The sequence below is a fragment of the Scyliorhinus torazame genome, chromosome 2, assembly GCF_047496885.1.
Source record: "Scyliorhinus torazame isolate Kashiwa2021f chromosome 2, sScyTor2.1, whole genome shotgun sequence".
Taxonomy (NCBI): domain Eukaryota; kingdom Metazoa; phylum Chordata; class Chondrichthyes; order Carcharhiniformes; family Scyliorhinidae; genus Scyliorhinus; species Scyliorhinus torazame.
Genome location: NC_092708.1, coordinates 263,190,841 through 263,212,506, shown reverse-complemented (window position 1 = coordinate 263,212,506; position 21,666 = coordinate 263,190,841). Strand labels below are relative to the sequence as shown.

Here is a 21,666-nt window from a genome sequence, read left to right as displayed (position 1 = left end):
GCCATGCTAAATAACCCCTTAGTGTCCAAAGGTTAGGTGAGGTAACGGGTTGGTGCGGTCTAGATAGGTGCGGTCATTCCAATGGTTGCTGCAGAGTCGATGGACCAAATGGCCTCCTTCTGCACAGCAGGGATTCTCTGATAGCTGGCACAGAGAAGGTGGGCTGAAGGGCTTCTTTCAATGCTATAAAACTCTATAATTCTCCGTGATCACGTCAATATGTAGAATTAATGAGTTAATACAATATCAAAATGTCAGCAGTTAAACATACTTTTATAATCAGGCCCTTGTTGATTTAACTTTTCCAGAGTTATAGCTAGCGACAGAAAAGCTGTTGTGAAGACATGAAGACCGTCTTCCTTCTCCTCTTTGTCATTACCAATATTGAACAATCCCCTGCTAAAAATGGAGGTGAGTTACGATGTTATCACATTTAACCCTTTGTTTGCTTTCTGAATTTAAATTGGTTTCCTAAGGTAGAGGATAGACCGTACAATTCAAGTTGGATCGACGTCTCTACCATTTGATTCTTTCTCAGCCCGGGTGTCCTTATGCCCCAGAGCGTGGGAGGGACATGCACTCCAGAGTTCATGTTCCTCCAGAAATTCTTGTCAGATGTTCATTTAAATGTCATTGGGTGAGGAGAGTGTTGGATCGCTAGAGAGAGCCTGTGTGGTATTCACACCAGAAGGACAATCAATTCAGCAATGTCCAGAAGACAAGTAGTGTCTCTGAACTGCATCACAACGTACACCTCATTCTCCCTTTGTTTTGTCCTTCTGCCTGTGTGGTTCTGTCTTCTCTTTTTCTTGTTCCACTCCTTCTGCATGTCGGCACCTGTGGTTCTTTCAATCTGGATGTTTCTCCATTTTCTCACCCATTCTTTCTCAAATTCTAACTCGGTCTTTGGCTCTGTTGTCTCCTTCACCCTCAATGCATCTATTTATTTTCTGTCGCTCTGTACATCTGTCACGTTGTCTCTCTCTTTATCCTTTTCCTTTCCCCTCTCCGTGTCCCGGAGATCTCTTTCTGTCAATATCTGTGTCTCTCTCGTCATCTATCTTTACCCCTGTTTCCCGATTCACCTCCATGTCTTCTCTCTCTATATCTCATGGTCCCAGCATTGTCTCTTTCTCCTTCCCCCTGAATCCAATCCATAAGACCATAAGACATAGGAGTGGAAGTAGGGCCATTCGGCCCATCGAGTCCACTCCACCATTCAATCATGGCTGATTTCAACTCCATTTACCCGCTCTCTCTCCATAGCCCTTAATTCCTCGAGAAATCAAGAATTTATCAACTTCTGTCTTAAAGACACTCAACGTCCCGGCCTCCACCGCCCTCTGTGGCAATGAATTCCACAGACCCACCACTCTCTGGCTGAAGAAATTTCTCCTCATCTCTGTTCTAAAGTGACTCCCTTTTATTCTAAGGCTGTGCCCCCGGGTCCTAGTCTCCCCTGTTAATGGAAACAACTTCCCTACATCCACCCTATCTAAGCCATTCATTATCTTGTAAGTTTCTATTAGATCTCCCCTCAACCTCCTAAACTCCAATGAATATAATCCCAGGATCCTCAGACGTTCACCGTATGTTAGGCCTACCATTCCTGGGATCATCCGTGTGAATCTCCGCTGGACCCGCTCCAGTGCCAGTATGTCCTTCCTGAGGTGTGGGGCCCAAAATTGCTCACAGTATTCAGTATCCCTGTGTCAGTGTCCCTCTCTCTGCTCCTCTGTCCCTTTCTCAGTTTGTGTGTCACTCTCTCAAACATCGCTCCCCCCACCCCCCGCCACCACCACATTGCAACGTTCCTGTCTCTTTCGTTCTCTATCTCACCATAAAAGGTGACTTATGTAAGGCTGAGGAAACAAGGTGCAGACAGGGCATTGGAGGGATACAAGATAGCCAGGAGGGAACTGAAGAAAGGGATTAGGAGAGCTAAGAGAGGGCATGAACAATCTTTGGCGGGTAGGATCAAGGAAAACCCCAAGGCCTTTTACACATATGTGAGAAATATGAGAATGACTAGAGCGAGGGTAGGTCCGATCAAGGACAGTAGCGGGAGATTGTGTATTGAGTCTGAAGAGATAGGCGAGGTCTTGAATGAGTACTTTTCTTCTGTATTTACAAATGAGAGGGGCGATATTGTTGGAGAGGACAGTGTGAAACAGATTGTTAAGCTCGAGGAAATACTTGTTAGGAAGGAAGATGTGTTGGGCATTTTGAAAAACTTGAGGATAGACAAGTCCCCCGGGCCTGACGGGATATATCCAAGGATTCTATGGGAAGCAAGAGATGAAATTGCAGAGCCGTTGGCAATTATCTTTTCGTCCTCACTGTCAACAGGGGTGGTACCAGGGGATTGGAGAGTGGCGAATGTCGTGCCCCTGTTCAAAAAAGGAACTAGGGATAACCCTGGGAATTACAGGCCAGTTAGTCTTACTTCGGTGGTAGGCAAAGTAATGGAAAGGGTACTGAAGGATAGGATTTCTGAGCATCTGGAAAGACACTGCTTGATTAGGGATAGTCAGCACGGATTTGTGAGGGGTAGGTCTTGCCTTACAAATCTTATTGAATTCTTTGAGGAGGTGACCAAGCATGTGGATGAAGGTAAAGCAGTGGATGTAGTGTACATGGATTTTAGTAAGGCATTTGATAAAGTTCCCCATGGTAGGCTTCTGCACAAAGTAAGGAGGCATGGGATAGTGGGAAATTTGGCCAGTTGGATAACGAACTGGCTAACCGATAGAAGTCAGAGAGTGGTGGTGGATGGCAAATATTCAGCCTGGATCCCAGTTACCAGTGGTGTACCGCAGGGATCAGTTCTGGGTCCTCTGCTGTTTGTGATTTTCATTAATGACTTGGATGAGGGAGTTGAAGGGTGGGTCAGTAAATTTGCAGACGATACGAAGATTGGTGGAGTTGTGGATAGTAAGGAGGGCTGTTGTCGACTGCAAAGAGACATAGATAGGATGCAGAGCTGGGCTGAGAAGTGGCAGATGGAGTTTAACCCTGAAAAGTGTGAGGTTGTCCATTTTGGAAGGACAAATATGAATGCGGAATACAGGGTCAACGGTAGAGTTCTTGGCATTGTGGAGGAGCAGAGAGACCTTGGGGTCTATGTTCATACATCTTTGAAAGTTGCCACTCAAGTGGATAGAGCTGTGAAGAATGCCTATGGTGTGCTCGCGTTCATTAACAGAGGGATTGAATTTAAGAGCCGTGAGGTGATGATGCAGCTGTACAAAACTTTGGTAAGGCCACATTTGGAGTACTGTGTACAGTTCTGGTCGCCTCATTTTAGGAAGGATGTGGAAGCTCTGGAAAAGGTGCAAAGAAGATTTACCAGGATGTTGCCTGGAATGGAGAGTAGGTCTTACGAGGAAAGGTTGAGGGTGCTAGGCCTTTTCTCATTAGAGCGGAGAAGGATGAGGGGCGACTTGATAGAGGTTTATAAGATGATCAGGGGAATAGATAGAGTAGACAGTCAGAGACTTTTTCCCCAGGTGGAACACACCATTACAAGGGGACATAAATTTAAGGTGAAAGGTGGAAGATATAGGAGGGATATCAGAGGTAGGTTCTTTACCCAGAGAGTAGTGGGGGCATGGAATGCACTGCCTGTGGAAGTAGTTGAGTCGGAAACATTAGTGACCTTCAAGCAGCTGTTGGATAGGTACATGGATTACGGGAAAATGATATAGTGTAGATTAATTTGTTCTTAAGGGCAGCACGGTAGCATTGTGGATAGCACAATTGCTTCACAGATCCATGGTCCCAGGTTCGATTTCGGCTTGGGTCGTTGTCTGTGCGGAGTCTGCACGTCCTCCCCGTGTCTGCGTGGGTTTCCTCCGGGTGCTCCGGTTTCCTCCCACAGTCCAAAGATGTGCGGGTTAGGTGAATTGGCCAATGATAAATTGCCCTTAATGTCCAAATTGCCCTTGGTGTTGGGTGGAGGTGTTGAGTTTGGGTAGGGTGCTCTTTCCAAGAGACAGTGCAGACTCAAAGGGCCGAATGGCCTCCTTCTGCACTGTAGATTCAATGATAATCTATGATTAATCTAGGACAAAGGTTCGGCACAACATCGTGGGCCGAAGGGCCTGTTCTGTGCTGTATTTTCTATGTTCTATGTTCTATATCAAATGATACAAAATATATCCTTAATATATGTCCCGGAGATCTTTCTTTCAATTTCTGTGTCTCTGTCAGCATCTATCTTTTCCTCTGTTTCCGATTCACCTCCATGTCTTCTGTCTCTCTCTCATGGTCTCTGACATTGTCTCTTTCTCCTTGCCCCTGAATCCAATCTCTGTGTCAGTGTCCCTCTCTCTGCTCCTCTGTCCCGTTCTTAGATTGTGTGTCGCTCTCTCCAACATCCCCCTCACTGCCACCACCACGTTGCAACGTTCCTGGCTCTTTCGTTCTCTATCTCACAGTATCAAATGATACAAAAGATATCCTTTTTTGGTTTAAGGTGAAGCTGACACTGGAAACCATGACATTGCAATTCTCAATGTACTTGGCAACTTGGAGGCAAAAGACTGTGGCTGTGGAGATAAACCCAATCAGCACCGCAATTTAACAAGAAGCTGCAAGGAACTTAAAGAGAAATATCACATTACCCAAGGTAAATGTTTTCAAGAACAAATGAAATTGTTTCATAATGTTAATGGTCTTGATACAAACACCGCCTCACATCCCATGATAGGAGAAGGTGGTCAGGGCAGAGTTTAAAGAGCGAAATACCTTGAACACAATCTCAAAATGCTGCACACACTCCCTCAGTGACACATGTCATTGTGGAGAAGCAGGACACTTAATTAACTAGTTTAAATCAAGCTCCTGCCAGGTAATTACGAAGCCAATTTAAAGTTTATTCACTCCCGGTTTCAGGAAATTTAATAGTGAAAGGAAAGCAGGAACCAGGACCAGGAGGAACAAGTGTGCCCCTCCCTGTCTGCAAAAATAAACCTTTAACCAGCCCTCTCCCAATCACTGATGTCTCTGCACTAAGCGATTCTGGCCTTCTCCACTCCGTTAAGTCTTGCACCCCCTCCCCTTCGTCCCCTCCCCGCCTTCCAATCACAGCCTTTCATCTGGACATTTGCCAATGCCTCCCTACGTCAGATAACAGCGGTAGGATTCTCCCATTCAGCGGCAGAGTGTCCATGCCGTCGGAAACGCCATCGCGTTTCACGACGGCATGAATGGGCCTCTGGGAGTTCCGATTCTGGCCCCTACATGGGGCCAGCATGGCGCTGGAGCGGTTCACGCTGCTCCAGCCTCCCATCCCACGCGCGAACTGTGCGCTGCGGGATCCGCGCATGCGCAGTGGCACTGGCGTCAATGAGAACATGCGCAGCGGCGCTGGCGCCAACCCGCACATGCGCAGTAGCCTCCCTCAACGTGCAGGCCCCGACGCAACATGGCGCGGGAGTTCAGGGGCCGACGCGCAAGAAAATAGGCCCGGGGAGCGAGAGGCCAGCCCACCGATCAGTGGGCCCCGATCGCGAGCCAGGCCCCATCGGAGGCCCTCCCCCCAGGGTCGGAGCCCCCCCCCCCCCAGGCTGCCCCCCGACTCTGCGCGCAGAGTTCCCGCAGGCTGCGACCAGGTGATGACGGCGCCGGTCGGACTCTGCCTTTTTAGAGCGGCCGCTCGGCCCATCCGGGCCAGAGAATCGGCAGCCCAGCCGCATAGAGCGGCCCGCGACCGGTGCCGCGCCAAACGGGCCGGTGCCAATGGCGGCGATTCTCCGCGCCAGCGTCGGGGCGGCGTGGTTGCGGGGATTCTCCGGCCCGGCGCGGGGCTGGGAGAATCCCGCCCCAGGTGTCTCCCTCTCTCCCAATCAGAAGCTTCCACTGTGATTGGGGTACTTCCACCCTCCTGACCACAGGACTTTCCCCCTCCTGATCACAAGCACCCCCCCCCTTCTAATTGCAGCTTTCCCTCTTCCAACTGTGGCTTTCTCCCCACCTTGACCATGGGCCTCTCAGCCTTGCCAATCATTCCACCCCTTCCTGCCTCAACTGGTGCCCCTCTCCGTACTCCAAGTTGCAGGTCTCTCCCATCTCCAATTCACAAAGCTGTCACTCCTCCCAATCACAGGCTCCATTTGCCCTTGTGGTCACAATTAAGTCCTCCATCCCAATTATGACCTCTAATCACTTTCAACCATGAAGCGGTTTCTCTTTCTACCCTCTCCCAATCTCAGCCTCCCCCAACCACATACGTGATTAAGTGCTACTCTCCCCCACTCCTGATCTTTGCCCCCTTTCGATAATGCCCCACCAAACTTTGACATGGCTCCCATCATCTCTCTCTCTCTCTCTCTCTCTCTCTCTCTCCGTCCGTCCGTCCGCCTGCCTGCCTGCCCGCCCGCCCCCCCACCCCTTTCAATCAAGGATCTCTGTCCCTCCGTCCTCCTGATCGAATACTTTCCACCACACTTCATTCATGATCTCTCTGGTCTCCTGGTTTCCAGAACCCAGTCTGTAGAAAACTCAGCCCGTTTCCCCCTGCACTGTCCAGGTTCCTGGGCAGGAATTGAGACTGAAAACTGGTGCTAAGGTTATGATATGAAGGTTGGAAGGTCTCCACATCCATGTGTTGCTTGGCTGTTTGGCCAGTTAGGCCCTCACTCATACCCTCCCTCCCCATCTCTCTGTAAACATTGGGACAATACCTCGGTCAACACAAAATTTACTCAATAGTTCGCTGAAGTATCAGTTAAAATGTCTTCAAGTGCTTCGATCGAATCAAAAACATCTCCTGGATGATTTTAAAAAAACATAGAATTAAGTTTGGAAAACTGAAGCAAGGATAGGTACACAAGGTTAATGTAGCATTGAGTCCAGTTCACTGTAGTTCTGCGAGACGGAGTAAACACTAAACTCTGGGAATTTGGTGAAGAGGGAATTTTGCACAGTGAGGGAGGAGGGGCCCTTCTCGTCTTTTCCAGAACAAGAAGGGTCCGAGAGAGGAAGCTGAAGACCAAGTCCCGAGAGATTAATTAGAGAAACAGGTAGGTGATTGGTCAGTAAGTTTTAAATGTTTCTTTTCTCGAAACCAGGGCAGTCGTTCAAACCAGGGTAGGTGTAAATAGTTGGGGAAACTCTTGACACATGAAGGAGGGGAAAATATTTCTTTACAGTTTTATCCAGACTATAGCCACATCCCAATGGAAAATACATGTTCAGGAAATGGAGGGTGTGATTTATAGGGAGCTCGGTTCAGGAGAGGATGAGAAGAAAGTCTCACAAACACTCTTACTCTCAAACGTACAAAGTGCTCACTACCTATGTGCATACGGTGAAAACCTGCAGCACCGACAGCCACAATACACCAAGGCACCATGGCTCAGAAAGCTGCCCAAGATGTGCAAGAGCAGAATGGAAATGTGGTAGTAATAGAAGACTTCATAGTCACTTCCGCAGCACCAAGAACAATAATTTCAAATGATGTGTTGCCTACCTGTTGCCAGGGTAAGGGATATGTCATGGCTGAGATGAACATGGAAAGGGAAGGAGAAAATCCAGTCGTTGTGGTCCATGTTGAAATAAATGTCACCGAGAGGGAAAAGGGAGGAGGTCCTGCTGAGGAATTAAAAAGCAGAGCTTTGAAATAATCTCTGGATTTGCCAGAGCCACGTGCAATTTGGCAAAGGAGCAGACACATCAGGGGAATTAACATGAGGATGAAGGGCTGGTTGTGGGAAAGGGGGATTCCTTTTCATTGGGTACCATTTCTGGGTCAAGACTGTATTGTACCAATGGACTGGGCTCCACCTGACCCCTGATGGGACCCATGTGCTTGCAAATGGGAAGGGTGGCAAAAGGCTTTGTACAGGAAATTCAGTAATTTTAAATATGTGTTCTGCTGGGTACATGCGGCCCAGTTTTTAAAGATAGTCCCAATTACCCGAATTTGGCCCATATCTCTCTACACTCATCTTTCCCATATAACTGTCTGAATGCTTTTTAAAAGACATAATTGTACCCTCCTCTACTACTGCCTCTGGCAGCTCGTTCCAGCCACTCACCATCTTGTGTGTGAAAGAATTGCCCCTCTGGACCCTTTTGTGTCTCTTTTCTCTCAACTTAAACCTATGCCCTCTAGTTTTAGACTCCCCTACCTTTGGGAAAAGACGTTGACTATCTACCTTATCTATGTCCCTCAATTGTTCACTGTCCACAATGCCACCAATCTTGGTGTCATCTGCAAACTGACTAACCATGCCTCCTAAATTCTGATCCAAATCATTAATATATACAGCAAATAACTGGACCCAGCACTGATCCCCGAGACACACTGCTGGTCACAGGCCTTTTAGTTTGAAAAGCAACCCTCCACAACCACCCTTTGACTTCTGTCATCAAGCCAATTTTGTATCCAATTGGCTGCCTCACGCTGGATCCCGCGAGATTTAACCATCTGCAACAACCGAGCATGCGGTACCTTGTCAAAGGCCTTACTAAAGTCCACGTAGACAACGTCGACTGCACTGCCCTCATCTACCTTTTTGGTTACCTCTTCAAAAAACTCAAATCAAATTTGTGAGACATGATTTTCCACTCACAAAGGCATTCTGACTGTCCCTAATCTGTCCTTGCCTCTCTAAATGCCTGCAGATCCTGTCTCACAGAATACGTTTGAATAACTTACCCACCACAGACGTTAGGCTCACTGGTCTGTAGATCCCAGGCTTTTCCGTGGCCCTTCTTAAACAAAAGCACAACATTTGCTACCCTCCAATCTTCAGGCATGTCACCTGTGGCTGTCGACGATTCAAATATCTCTGCTGGTGGACCCGTAATTTCCTCCCTAGTCTCCCACAACGTCCTGTGATACATTTCATCAGGTCCCGGGGATTTATCTACCTTGATGTCCTTTAAGACTTCCAGCACCTCCTTCTCTGTAATATGTACACTCCTCAAGACATCACTATTTATTTCCCCAAGCTCCCTAACATCCATGCCTTTCTCAACAGTAAATACCGCTGAGAAATATTCATTTAGGATCTCACTCATCTCTTGTGGATCCGCACATTCATGACTTTGTAGATCCTTAAGAGGCCCTACTCTCTCCTTCGTTACTCTTTTTCATTTATGTATTTGTAGACGCTCTTTCGATTCTCCTTTGCCTTATCTGCCAAAGCAACCTCATGTCCCCTTTTTGCCCTCCTGATTTTTCTCTTAACTCTACTCCAACAACCCTATACTCTTCAAGGGACCTACTTGATCCCAGCTCCTATGGAAGTCATATGCCTCGTTCTTCTTTCTGATCAGGGCCTCAATATCCTGAGTCATCCAGGGTTCCCTACATCTACCAGTCTTGCCCTTCACTCTAAAAGAAATGTGCTTACCACGAATTTTGGTTAACATACTTACTTTTGAAAGCTTCCCACTTACCAGCTGTCCCTTTACCTGCCAACAGACCCCCCCCCCCCCCCCCCCCCCCCCCCCCCCCCAATACCAGCAAAATTGGTCTTGCCCAATTTAGAATTTTAACTTTTGGGCCAGACCTATCATTCTCCATAGCTATCTTAATACTAATGGAATTATGGTCACTGGTCCCAAAGTGATCCCTCACCATCACTTCTGTCACCGGCCCTTCCTTATTTCCCAAGAGGAGGTCAAGTCTGGCCCCTCTCTAGTCGGGCCATCCACATACTGAATGAGAAACTCCTCCTTAATACAGTTAACAAATTTCTCTCCATCCAAGCCCCTAATGCTATGGCTGTCCCAGTTAAAGTCCCAAGTTAAAGTCCACCCTATTTTTCCCGCAGCTTCTGTATTCCCCTTCCGAATTTGCTCCTCAATTTCCCACTGACTATTTGGGGGCCTGTAGACAATCCTATCAATGTAATCTCTCCCTTCTTATTTTTCAGTTCTACCCATATAGACTCAATGGGCGAACCCTCGGATATATCCCCTCTCCGTACTGCCATGATATTCTCCCTAATCAAAAATGCAACTCCCCCCTCCTCTCTTACCTCCTGTTCTATCTTTCCTATAGCATATGTACCCTGGAACATTGAGCTGCCAGCCCAGCCCCTCCCTTAGCCATGTTTCAGTAATAGCTATAATATCCCAGTTCCATGTACCCGTCCATGCCCTGAATTCATCTGTCTTGCCCGCCAGGCCACTTCCATTGAAATAAATGCAGTTTAATCTAGACTTCCCTTGTTTCATACCCTGTTTTGTCAGATCATCTGTCTGGTCATGTTTTGTACACTCTCCATGTGTTTTATTTCTCTTAGCCTTACACAGAACACAGAACAGTACAGCACAGAACAGGCCCTTTTACTGGACCCATTCACTGTGTTCTCCACAGTCTCTGTACTATGGCCCTTTATGATTTTTGACATTGGTTTCTCTGCCTTTCATTTTTCCCTTCCTGCCTTTTGTTTCTGTCCCCACTTTAATTCCCTCTAACTTCCTGCATCAGTTCCCATCATTAGTTTAAACCTTCCCCAACACCACTAGCAAACACTTCCCCGAGGACATTGGTTCCAGTCCTGCCCAGGTGTAGACCATCCGGTTTGTACTGGTCCCACCTCTCCCCAGAACCAGTTCCAATATCCTAGGAATTTGAATCCCTCCCTCTTGCACCATCTCTCAAGCCATGTACTCATCATATCTATCCTGACATTAATACTCTGACCAGCACGTGGCACTGACAGCAATCCTGGGATTACTACCTTTGAGATCCTACTTTTTAGTTTAACTCCTCACTCCCTAAATTGAGTTTGCAGGACCTCATCATGTTTTTTGCCTATATCACTGGTGCCTATATACACCATGACAACTGGCTGTCATCCTCCCCCTCCAGAATGTCCTGCAGCCGCTCAGAGATATCCTTGACACTTGCACCAGGGAGGCAACATTCCATCCTGACGTCTCGATTGCTTCCACAAAAACTCTTGTCTATTCCCCTTACCATTGAAAGCCCGATCACTATAGCTCTGCCACTCTTTTTCTTGCCCTCCTGGGCAGCAGAGCCAGCCATGGTTCCATGAATCTGGCTGCTGCCACCGTCCCCTTCTGAGCCAACCCCCCCCCAACAATGTCCAAAATGGTATATCTGTTTTGGAGGGAGATGACCGCAGGGGATCCCTGCACTGCCTTCCTACTCTTTCTCTGTCTGGTGGTCATCCATTTCCTATTTACCTCAGTAATGTTTAACTGCGTGTAACCAACTCACTGAACGTGCTAGCCACAACTTCCTCAGCATCGTGGATGCTCCAAAATGAATCCATCTGCAGCTCCAGAGCTGTCAAGCTATCTAACAGGAGCTGCAGTTGGACATACTTCTTGCACGTGAAGGAGCCAGGGACACTGGAAGGATCCCCGAATTCCCACATCGCACAAAAGGAACATGACACTCACTGGTCTGGGATCTCTTGCTATAACTTAACCCTGAAGTTAACTTAAAACAACTACAATGCCAAGAGCAAAAGTGAAAAAAAGAAAAGAAAAACTACTTATCAGTCACCAGCCAATCACTTACCTATTGGTCGATGCGATTGAGTTGACTTCTCCCAGAATCTTCTTCTGCCGCCTTTACTGGACATTGATCTTCCTCCTGTTTGTCACTGGAGCGGTTCTTCAACTACCCACAGTACAGTCGAGATGACGGAGTTGACTTCTCCCAGAATCCTCTTCTGCCATCTCTACTGGCCGATGATCTTCCTCCTGTTTGTCACTGGATGGGTTCTTCAGCTATCCACAGTACAGTTGAGGTGACGGAGTTTACTTCTCCCAGAATACTCTTCTGCCGCTGTGAAGATAGGGAAATAAAGGGTTTTGGAATTCAGTAAATTTAAGGAGACAGGGCTGGATTCTCCGGTGCCCCAACCGTGTGTTTCTCAGCGGCGTGCCGTTCAGTGGTGGAAGAGTTCTCTCTTCCCGTCACTTATCAATGGGATTTCTCATTGAAGGCATCCCATGCTGCTGGGAAAACTACGGGCAGGGGTGCACTGCCAGCAGGAAAAGAGGATCCCAGAGAATTACGGCCACATTAAGTTGTTAAGTGTCTTATTGGTTGACCTTCGTGTTGTGTATATCATTGTTTAATAAACATTTGTTTTATTTATCAGAAAGGCACCCGTCTCTGGTTTTCACATATTTACTCACATTTTACCAAATTGCAAAATTACAGTTGCGAGCAGGACTGGAATTCTCCATTTCGGAGACTAAGGGCGCGATCAAGCCAAATGGGAAATACATCCCACAGTGTGCACTATTAGTCCTGTTTCCTGCACCGAGAACCCCGCTTGCCAGAACTCTTCAATGCAGGGAGAGATTGGGATGTCATTTTTAAATAGCGTCCCGATCTCTCAAGCCCCAACGCACCTTAAATGGGGTCCTCATCCTCACCCCAAGTGCACAGGGCACCCCCGGACCTGATCATCGCTGCACAGAAAATGCCAGCTTGCACGTTGGCAATGCCAGCCTAGCATTCTGGCAGTGCCCCTGCCAGTGCCACCTGGGCACCTTGGCAGTGTTAAGCTGGCACCCATCTGGCAATGCCAGGGTGCCAAGCTGGCACCAGCAGTGCTAGGGAACCATCCTTCCCAGGGTGCAAGCACCTGGAGGCCTCCCATCCACTCGGAGACCCCCATGAGTGCCGTTCATCTGGTTTGTAGATGATCAGTACTGAACGGTGCTTGCCTGAGGTTTCCAAGGTGAAGGACATAGGTCTCAATGCCTTGGTTTTCCCAGGGAACTGTATATTAGAGTGAGACTGGCTGTTTCGCTGTAATATGCAGATTTTTCAAAAAGTGATCCCACAATGGGTGGGCTTTACATTGCGATGTGTCAAGATCTCACGAGGCGTGGTAAGCCAGGTCAATTCTGGGAGTGGGGTCTCTCGGCAGTTACCAGCCATGTTGTGCTGCAGCACGCTGCTTTTTGGACATAGCATGGCCAGTAGTTGGCGCCTTAAGTGTTGCCGCCGGGACTGGATTGTGTGCGTTTCGCTTTCCCATTGGGGGCGCTGTTTGTGAGCGAGTGCAAATAGGCAGCACACTGTCGACGTGACTCCAGAGCATTCCTGCTGGGGTCTGATTCACTGGAGCCGGTATTGGAGATGCTGAAAAGCTGGAGCTGTTTATAAGCACTCTCCTCCCCACACACTCTCATTCCAGCCAAGAAGATGGTTCCTAGAAGACCAGTGCTGAGATTCACAGTCAGAGCTTGATCGAATGCTGGATACGGTGGAGAGGAGGAACACCCTCTCCTCCAGGGTGGGCAGGATATTCAAGCCCACCACTGACAACAGAGCTTGAGAGGAGCTGGCAGAGGTGGGAGGGCTGCCAGCTTCACCAGGTCTGGGAGCAGGTGCTGCAAAAAAATGACCACCTTCTTCGGGCATCTCGGGTGAGTCACCATCTCTGTGCTCCTTGTATCACTCACATCCCTCACTCCTCACATCATCATCCACTCCCCAAAGGCCAACCAAAACCCACTGCCTGCATCTCCCTTACATGCCACCCTCCCCCAAACCCCAACACCTTTGGCCAGGTACCTTGCACACCAGCAGAACCCCCTTCCCAGCGTCTCACCATGTCCTTTATGTGTCCACTAGGACACTGCAACCCATAATTGAAAGAAACACCAGAAAACCAACGGGGACATCCCAGACCTGCGCGTACAGACCCACATGGAGCAGAGGGTGATGGAGGTAGACAAGAGGATAGGCTCGGAAGCAGAGGTCAGCATACATCAACCAAGTGTGCTCCCAATTCAAAATGATGTCCCTATAGCAAGTGAGTCACCCCTCCCTCACAGACCACTCCTTCCCAAAATCTGACCATGTCTCTTGTCTTGAAGGACCACCATCAGACGAGGCTGCGTCATCCGGGGTCACTGCCCCCAGCCACACCACAGTTCACCCCGGAGTACCAGTCTGGGGAAGACACCAACTTCTTGTCACTGCTGTCACCTGCACCCTCCACCATTGCAGAAGCTATCACCTCAATGCTGCAGCACATCAGGTGGAGGTCGGGACTCCCGCGGGAGCGGGCAGTCGGAGGGCTGCCCAATTCCAGAAAACAGTTGTAGTCCTGACAGGTGTATCTGAAACGCATGATCCCATCACTGGTGGACATGCAGGCGCAGAGCCAGGATCTACAGGAGGGGGTGTCAGAGCGACATTCCAGCACCAGTAGGTGCAGTTGGAGGACTCAGGTTGTCCAGGTCTTGGGGGACACAGTGCAGTCGGTGGCTGACAGGCAGGACAGGGGGAGCCCAGTCAGAGGCAGACATCGGCCGGGCCCACATGGACATAACTGTGGCGCTCCAGATCTTGACCCAGTCACAAATGGCCATGGCTGAGGGCATCAAGAGTATTGGCCGGGCGCTGACTGACCTTGGCCAGTCACAGAGGGACATGGCACAGTCTCAGAGGGGTATAAACGAGGCAGGGAAGGAAATGTCTCACTCGCTGAGGGACGTGTCCCAGTGCTCCATGGTCAAGGGCATCGAGGCCCTGGTTCAGAGGGGAGTGGGCCTCCACAGCACACTCCAGCCTCATCTCCATCCCATGGAGTAGCCCAGGGGCCGTCAAGCAGGAAGGAAGAGGTTTGAGGGCCCACCCTGCAGGGGAGGTGCTGGAACACCTCATGAGCTTCCAAATCCGCCCCACCTGACACTGGCGCATCTGATGGACAGTGGGCAGAACAGGGTGGCACATTGTCACCTGTGACCCCTGATGGTCAGAGGGCTGATCCATTTCCAGGCCCTCTGGAGGACGGATGCAGAAGATATTTCAGGTCAGAGGGCGAGAGACACAGCAAGCTGCCTCCATGTCTGACGTGGTGTCTGGGGTAGCACCCAGAAGGAGTGTCAGAGCATGGAAAATTAGAAAGTTGGACACCACTTATGTTGGTGTGGGTATAGCACAAAGGTCAGCTAGGGGTCAGGGCAAAACAATTTACATAGCCACCAGTAAACACTTTTTCCACCAACATTCCGACATGCCTCTATCCTCTGTCTGAAGAGCATTAGGGATGGGCTGGGACTGGGTGTAAAGGGTGTGACGTTGAGGGAGGGTGGCGGGGGAGGGGGGGGGGGGGTGTTGGGGCAAATTTTGCCACGGTGGGGAGTGCTGGACTTGCAGATGGGGAACTGGATGCTGGAAGATGCCGTGGGGCATGGCCACATGACACTTGACATCCGGCGGTGTCACAACACGGTAATAGTGGTTGGTTAGCACTATTGCTTCACAGCTCCAGGGACCCTGGCTCGATTCCCAACTTGGGTCACTGTCTGTGCAGAGTCCGCACGTTCACACCGTGTCTGCGTGCGTTTCCTCCAACACTCCAAACATGTGCAGGCTAGGTGGTTTGGTCACGCTGAATTGCCTTTTGTGTCCAAAACAATCAGGTGGGGTTCCTGGGATAGGGTGGAGATGTGGGCTTAAGTAAGGGGTTCTTTCCAAGGGCCTGTGCAGACTATATGGGCCGAATGGCCTCCTTCTGCACTGTAAATTCTATGACTCTATGATCCCACCTGGGATCACCCTCAGCACGAGGTGGCAGGGAACAGGGCCAGACGTGTGAGGCTGCCTTGTATGACAACTCACCCAGTGAGTGAGCCCTCACCGTTCACTATCTCCAGAACCCCCCCCCCCCCCACCCCCCGCAAAGGCTATATGGGCCCGTGAGACGGATGGGCCAGTCCACCTGCAGGGATTCCCCGGACAAACAGTGGAATGTGATCCTCAAGGCAGGAGTCAGACTTTGTCAAACAATAAGGAGCGCCAGAGCTCATCTCACAGTGAGTGGCCATCATCCTTCGTCCCATGGACAAGACCCGCTAATACTGTCAACCTGTGGTAATCCTGGTCAGGCCCTCAGAGTGGGGAGGGGGAGGTGAGATAGTGGATGGAGTGAAGGGCTGTGGGGTAGGGAAGGTGAAGTGAAGGGAGAAAGGACAGGGAAGGTGAAGTGAAGGCAGGAGGGACAGGGTTGGGGTGAGCAAATTGTGGGAAAGGGATACCATTTGGAAGGGTGGGGAGGATGGAGAGGTGGGGGGGAATGGAGAGGTGGGATAGGGCAGAGGAGCTGCCGGTGATCAGGCCTCTTCGTTGACAAATCGGGATTTGATGAGTTGTCCCATGTGCGGGGGTCCTGGAGAGCACACGTTAGGCGGCCTGCCCTGCCAGCCTGGTCTCCACGCCCGGTTATTAATGGACACCCTTCCCCTTTTTGTCAGGTTGCGTCCTGGCGTTCTGACTCCTCCAGCATGTCAGCCCTCTGCGATGTAATGGAAGATGCTGCAGGCCAGCATGATGCTCGGGATCCTCCTGGGCCTATATTGGAGAGCCTTATCAGAGTGGTCAAGGCATCGGAAACCCATGTCAGCGAGAGGCTCTGTGGCCCCTGTCCTGTCTCCCTAGTGGGTTTACTGTGGGTTTCCTCATTGGGTGGACCATGTGCTATCCCACCAGTGGGGTTGCACCTGGTTGTGCGGTTTCAAAGGTGAACTTGTGCCACCAATTGTCTCCATGCTTAAGATGTTTGTGTGGTGGAAGGTGCTACAGATGGGGGTGAGTGAGGGAAACGTGTGTCTGCTGGGAGCTTAGCTGCAGGGTGATGTGGGTCTCAGGTGTGGTACACATGTTGTGACAACCTGACTGGAGGCAGGATGAATGGGAGCTGGGGCACGGTGGACAGGCAGGGCTTGGAGACAGCAGGTGATCCTCAGGGGTGGACTAGCCGATAGTGTCACTGGTGAGGCCTCTGGCCTGAGAGGGGCAGTGTGCCAGGGAGGGTGCCAAAGGTCACTGTGCACGTGTCCTTTGTTTGGGGTGAGCCCTGCTGATCCCCTGCAGTGGGGCTGCCAACACCTGCTGTGCCACTGATTGAGCTTGACCACGCCCACCCCATTGATTATACTGCTGGGGTCTGAGGGTTTCCTGAGGGGCGGCCTTGGTGGATTCGCACATCACCAGAGACTCTCTGAACATTTACAGGACATCGTGAGCTGTCAGCAGAGTGAACAGCCAGTGGCCTACAAAAGGGGGGAGTTTAAAACACAATCTACTGCAATGGCAGTCTGAGCCGGGCCACCCCGATCGAGGGGGACACCCCAAGGTCACGGACCTGTCACCAAGTTGTTCCCCACTACTCCCCCCGGCCCAGACAGCCACCTCTCAGCAGGCCCGACCATTCTGGAGAGTTTTGAAAAATTTCCTTACCTCTCACTCCCCCTCAGCAGCAATGGAACCCAGGCCCCATTTGTAAATACTTGCACCAATTCACATCTGCGTGACCTCTGCCTGAGAGAGGCGGAGCACCATGGAAGTATGAGGCATACTGTGTGCCACCCGCTAACGATATTCAAATCCATGCAAGTAACAGTTTTGCATGGGCCCGGCAGCACGGGGCGCAGACCTCGATTTCCCCGCAGGGAAGGACCGAGCATAGTGCTGGAATTGGAGTCGGGCGTAGACTTTTATTTCGCCGCCAGGGAGGGACCTGAGCACAGTACTGGGCAGCACAGTAACACAGTGGTTAGCACAGTTGCTTTGCAGCTCCAGGGTCCCAGGTTCAATTCCCGGCTTGGGTCACTGTCTGTGCGGAGTCTGCATGTTCTCCCCGTGTGTGCGTGGGTTTACTCCCGGTGCACCGGCTTCCTCCCACAGTCCAAAGATGTGCAGGTTAGGTGGATTGGCCATGCTAAATTGCCCTTAGTGTCCCAAAAACGTTAGCTGAGGTTACTGGGTAACGGGAATAGGGTGGAGGTGTGGGCTTAAGTAGGGTGCTCTTTCCAAGAGCTGATGAAGACTCGATGGGCCAAATGGCCTACTTCGGCACTGTAAATTCTATGATTCTGTAGTGCTGGAATTGGCGTTGGGCGCAGACCTCGATTTTTCTATCAAGTACGATTCGCTATCTGATTACCATTCGCATTTCTGACAATGTGAAATGGAGAATCCAGCCCCAGATATTTCAAGTTTCAGTCCTGAAATTTGGAAAAGCCTTGCCTTTAACATCAGCTGTGCTCTTAACAATCTGTAGGGGGCGGGGGGGGGGGGGGGCGGTGGCATGGTGGCACAGTGGCTAGCACTGCTGCCTCACTGCACCGAGGATCCGGGTTTGATCCTGGCCTCGGGTCACTGTCCATATGGAGTTTGCACATTCTCCCAGTGTCTGCGTGGGTCTCACCCCCACAACCCAAAGATGTGCAGGGTAGATGGATTGGCCATATATTTTTCTTAAAACAGTAAAAAATATATACAAGGCCAAACGGTACAAACACTAATTTTGTGTTGGAGAAATAGGGTACCGTCCCCTCAGTACCAATGTACGGGGAGGGAGGATACTCTGATTATTAAAACAGTTGTACAAAAACCAAATGATACAAGCACTAAACTTTGCACTGGAGAGACCAGATACATTCGCCTCTGTACCAACAGAAGGGAAAGGAAGGGGTGATGGGGTGGGCCCAATAGGACACTGCCTGAACTATCTACCGAGGCAATAAAACAAAAGAACCTTCAATTATGATGTGCCAGATTACCGGAGTCTCCCAGAGGGGGTGAAGGATGACACAGTTTCAGGCACGAGTGAGCCCTGCACCCCACTGCAGAGAGCCTCATGTGCACCCTTCGCTCCCGACACTGGGCGGCTGACAGCCTTCGGACAGTCGCCCTCCGGGCCAGAATCCTCCATCAACGGCGGCGGGTGACACGGGCCCACCAACCAACCCAGGGCCTGCCTTAATCCCGCCACCAGGATTATCGACAGGTGGGATCTTCTCAGATTCCTCCCGGGGTCCTGGGCCAGCGGCAGGTGGTGATGCAGATGCTGCTCCGTCCCCGCCGCCTGGTCACCGGAAGGCTCCGAAAATAACTCCGGAAACAGGTCTGGGATGGAGGCAGAGGTGCCTGAAGACAGCAGTTGGGACGGAGCGTGTTGCAAACTGTAACCCGCTAAGAACCGAAGAAGTAGGGGGTTATCGCTGACCCCCCTCTCCTGAGAAACTGAACAAGTCCGGGGTGCGAAGTTGAACTGGGTAGAACGGGCACTCCAGGGCCCCGTCCAAACCCCGAAGCACCGTGCTCGGGAGGCAGCAGCAGCTGCTGGGATTTCCTCACTATCCCTCCACCTCTTTTCTTTCAGGGACTGGGCGTGATATCTATTGAAAAGAACCTGGAGTGACGCCGTTTGCGGGGGACAGGGTCACACACCGGGGAGACCTCTATCTCTGGAGGCCCCTCCTTGTCCCTCAATGCTTCTCTCCGGAATGTGTGGCTGGGACAGAACACCCTCTGGTTCAAGGTCGCGCACTTCACTACCGCCACCCACTGGGGCCTGCGCAGAAGTGTCGCCGGGCCCGGCATCCAATGGCGAAATGTCACCGGGCTGAGGGTGTTGCTGGGTGGTGGGATGAGGCGTAACGGCTGCACCTGAGTCAGTAGCCAGGGGCACTGGGTCAGAAGGATCCAAACTTGACCTCTGGCGAATCGCCCTGTTGGTCTTTCTCTCAGCCTTCTGGCCACGTGGCTGTCCCCTCACCTCCACGCCAGTGGAAGTAGAGGGAGTGGTGGCACCATCAGCAGCAGCCTTAGAGGTGGGGCAATTTTTTTCTAACATGCCCTACCTACTTGCAGGTGTGGCACCACACGCCACCTGCGGACCAGAAGATGCGGTAGGTGTTGTCCCCAAAGTGGATCTCAAAAGTCCCTTCCAGGACTTCCTCCCGGGTCAGGCAAACAAAGGAAGGAGAAGATATACTGGAGGTCTTTGAGGCCGAAAGGGAGCAGTATCTCCCCAGACCTTACTTTCCCCAGTTGATGCAGGTGGGTGAGGAGGAGCTCTGTGGGAATAAAAGGCGGGACATTAGAGAGGATAACTCTCTCGGCAGTGGCCTCCAGCAGGTCCACCGCCTGGTAGATCCCACCCACCGTGAGCCTTTTCTCCAGAGCAAGGTGGACAGCCCGCTCGGCTCTCAAAAAGAAGACAGCCTTACCATACATCTTCAAGGCTGCAACTATGGCCATCGCACAGACGCAGGCCTCGATTGACATGGCGGGGTGGGTGTAGCACTTCACCCCAAGTTTTTGGGTCATGAAGTGAAACGGTGACCTAGCCACGGGAACAGTGGGGAGGGTAGAGGCTACCACTCCCGCATAGGTGGCTGTAGAGGGCACCACCACCGACGTAGTGGTGGACGATAGGGGAGAAAGGGGTGGGAGAGTGTAACTGAAGAGGAGGGGGGGGGGGGGAAGGCTCAGAAGGATAGGGCACAGTGGGACGGACCGCAGTGTGCCCCAAGTACGAGGAATAAAGGCACAAAAGGACAGGCTGGTGCCGAGGATAGTCTTGTGGGCTGGTCACCGAAAAAGTCTTCGATCCAGCAGCGGGTGTGTGGGGGACAGGGTCTTCAGCCCAGCATGGGCCCAGCAAAACAGTCCACGGATATTATCCCGTCTCGGCATAATCGGCAGATGGAAACAAAATAAAGTCCAGTTGCACCAACCTTCTTCTCTTCATTCCCTTCTATGTGTTGCAGCAACCTCCTGTTTGCTGGGAGGCCTTAGGCCGAGGGCTCTGTAGGTGAAACAGACAGAAAACTGCAAACAGTCCCAGCTCCAAGGGCCCTGTAGATGGAACAGGCAGCAAACAGTCCCGGCCCCTCTTCCTCTCCTTCTGCTGTAGGCTCTGGAAATGCAGGGAGGCAGGCACGCAGCGTCTAAATCCAGTCCTAGGCTATAATTCTATCCAAGCCAGGCCAGGCCAAGCCTTCACCTGTGAAGACTGCTTTCCCTCTTTTGCAGCTCCCTGTAACATCCGGTGAGCTTCAGATGAACCAGGCACCAACAAATGTCATTCCCCCTCTCTCCTTCATCCAGGCAATTCAGCAACCACCAGCTCTGGAAACAGCAGCAAACTGAGCCACAGAGCAGCTGCAGCCACTCAAGGTGGATGGGCCACGCTAAATTGCCCCTTAATTGGGAAAAAAAAAATCTGCTGTCAGTGCTCTCCACCTGATTTTGCTTCAGGTGATTCAATATCTACAGGTGCAATAACGACATTCCAGTGGTTTTGTGCCGAGGCAATAACCGGTACCACAACAAGTATATTAACGTGAAACGAGGTGGGAGCGGTGATGCCACAGTGATTCTGGCTGGCTACGTTCTCAATTACATCTGGGACTACGAACACCTAAAGCACAAGCGTTGAGGAAGTATCATTGAACTCCTGGTGAATTCCAAATCATTACGCTTTCTGTATTTATGGAATTTTAAAGAAATGATTTGATGAGTTAAATCATGAAACTAAAATTAGGACCAGTATCAAAAACACCCAGTAAAATCTCCTCCAATGGGTTCTTCCAGTTGTAATGGTAGTCCCAACCATCTTCAGCTGCTTCATCAATGACTTTCCTCCCATCATAAGCACAGGAGTGGGGATGTTCACAGATGACTTCACAATGTTCAGAAGCATTCACGACTTCTCAGATAATCAAGAACTCATGTCCAAATGCAACAAGATCTGGACAATATCCAGGCTTGGGCTGACAAGAGGCAAGTTCCATTCGCAACACACAAATGCCAGGCAAAGACCATATCCTACAAGAGAGGACCTAACCACCACCCCTTGACATTCAATGGCATTCCCATTGTTGAATCCCCCACAATCAACATCCTGG

General features: G+C 50.6%; 1 protein-coding gene across 1 annotated transcript in view; it reads left to right on the top strand.

Annotated features, from left to right (window-relative positions):
• Nucleotides 1-308: 308 nt before the first annotated feature.
• Nucleotides 309-21,666, top strand: part of LOC140398163 (intelectin-1a-like) — a 40,008-nt gene continuing 18,650 nt past the window's right edge. Inside the window, exons 1-2 of the mRNA XM_072486504.1 lie at nucleotides 309-411; nucleotides 4,478-4,630. Of these exons, the coding sequence (XP_072342605.1) occupies nucleotides 345-411; nucleotides 4,478-4,630 (220 nt within the window). The 5' untranslated portion in view covers nucleotides 309-344. The remainder of the gene's footprint in view (nucleotides 412-4,477; nucleotides 4,631-21,666) is intronic.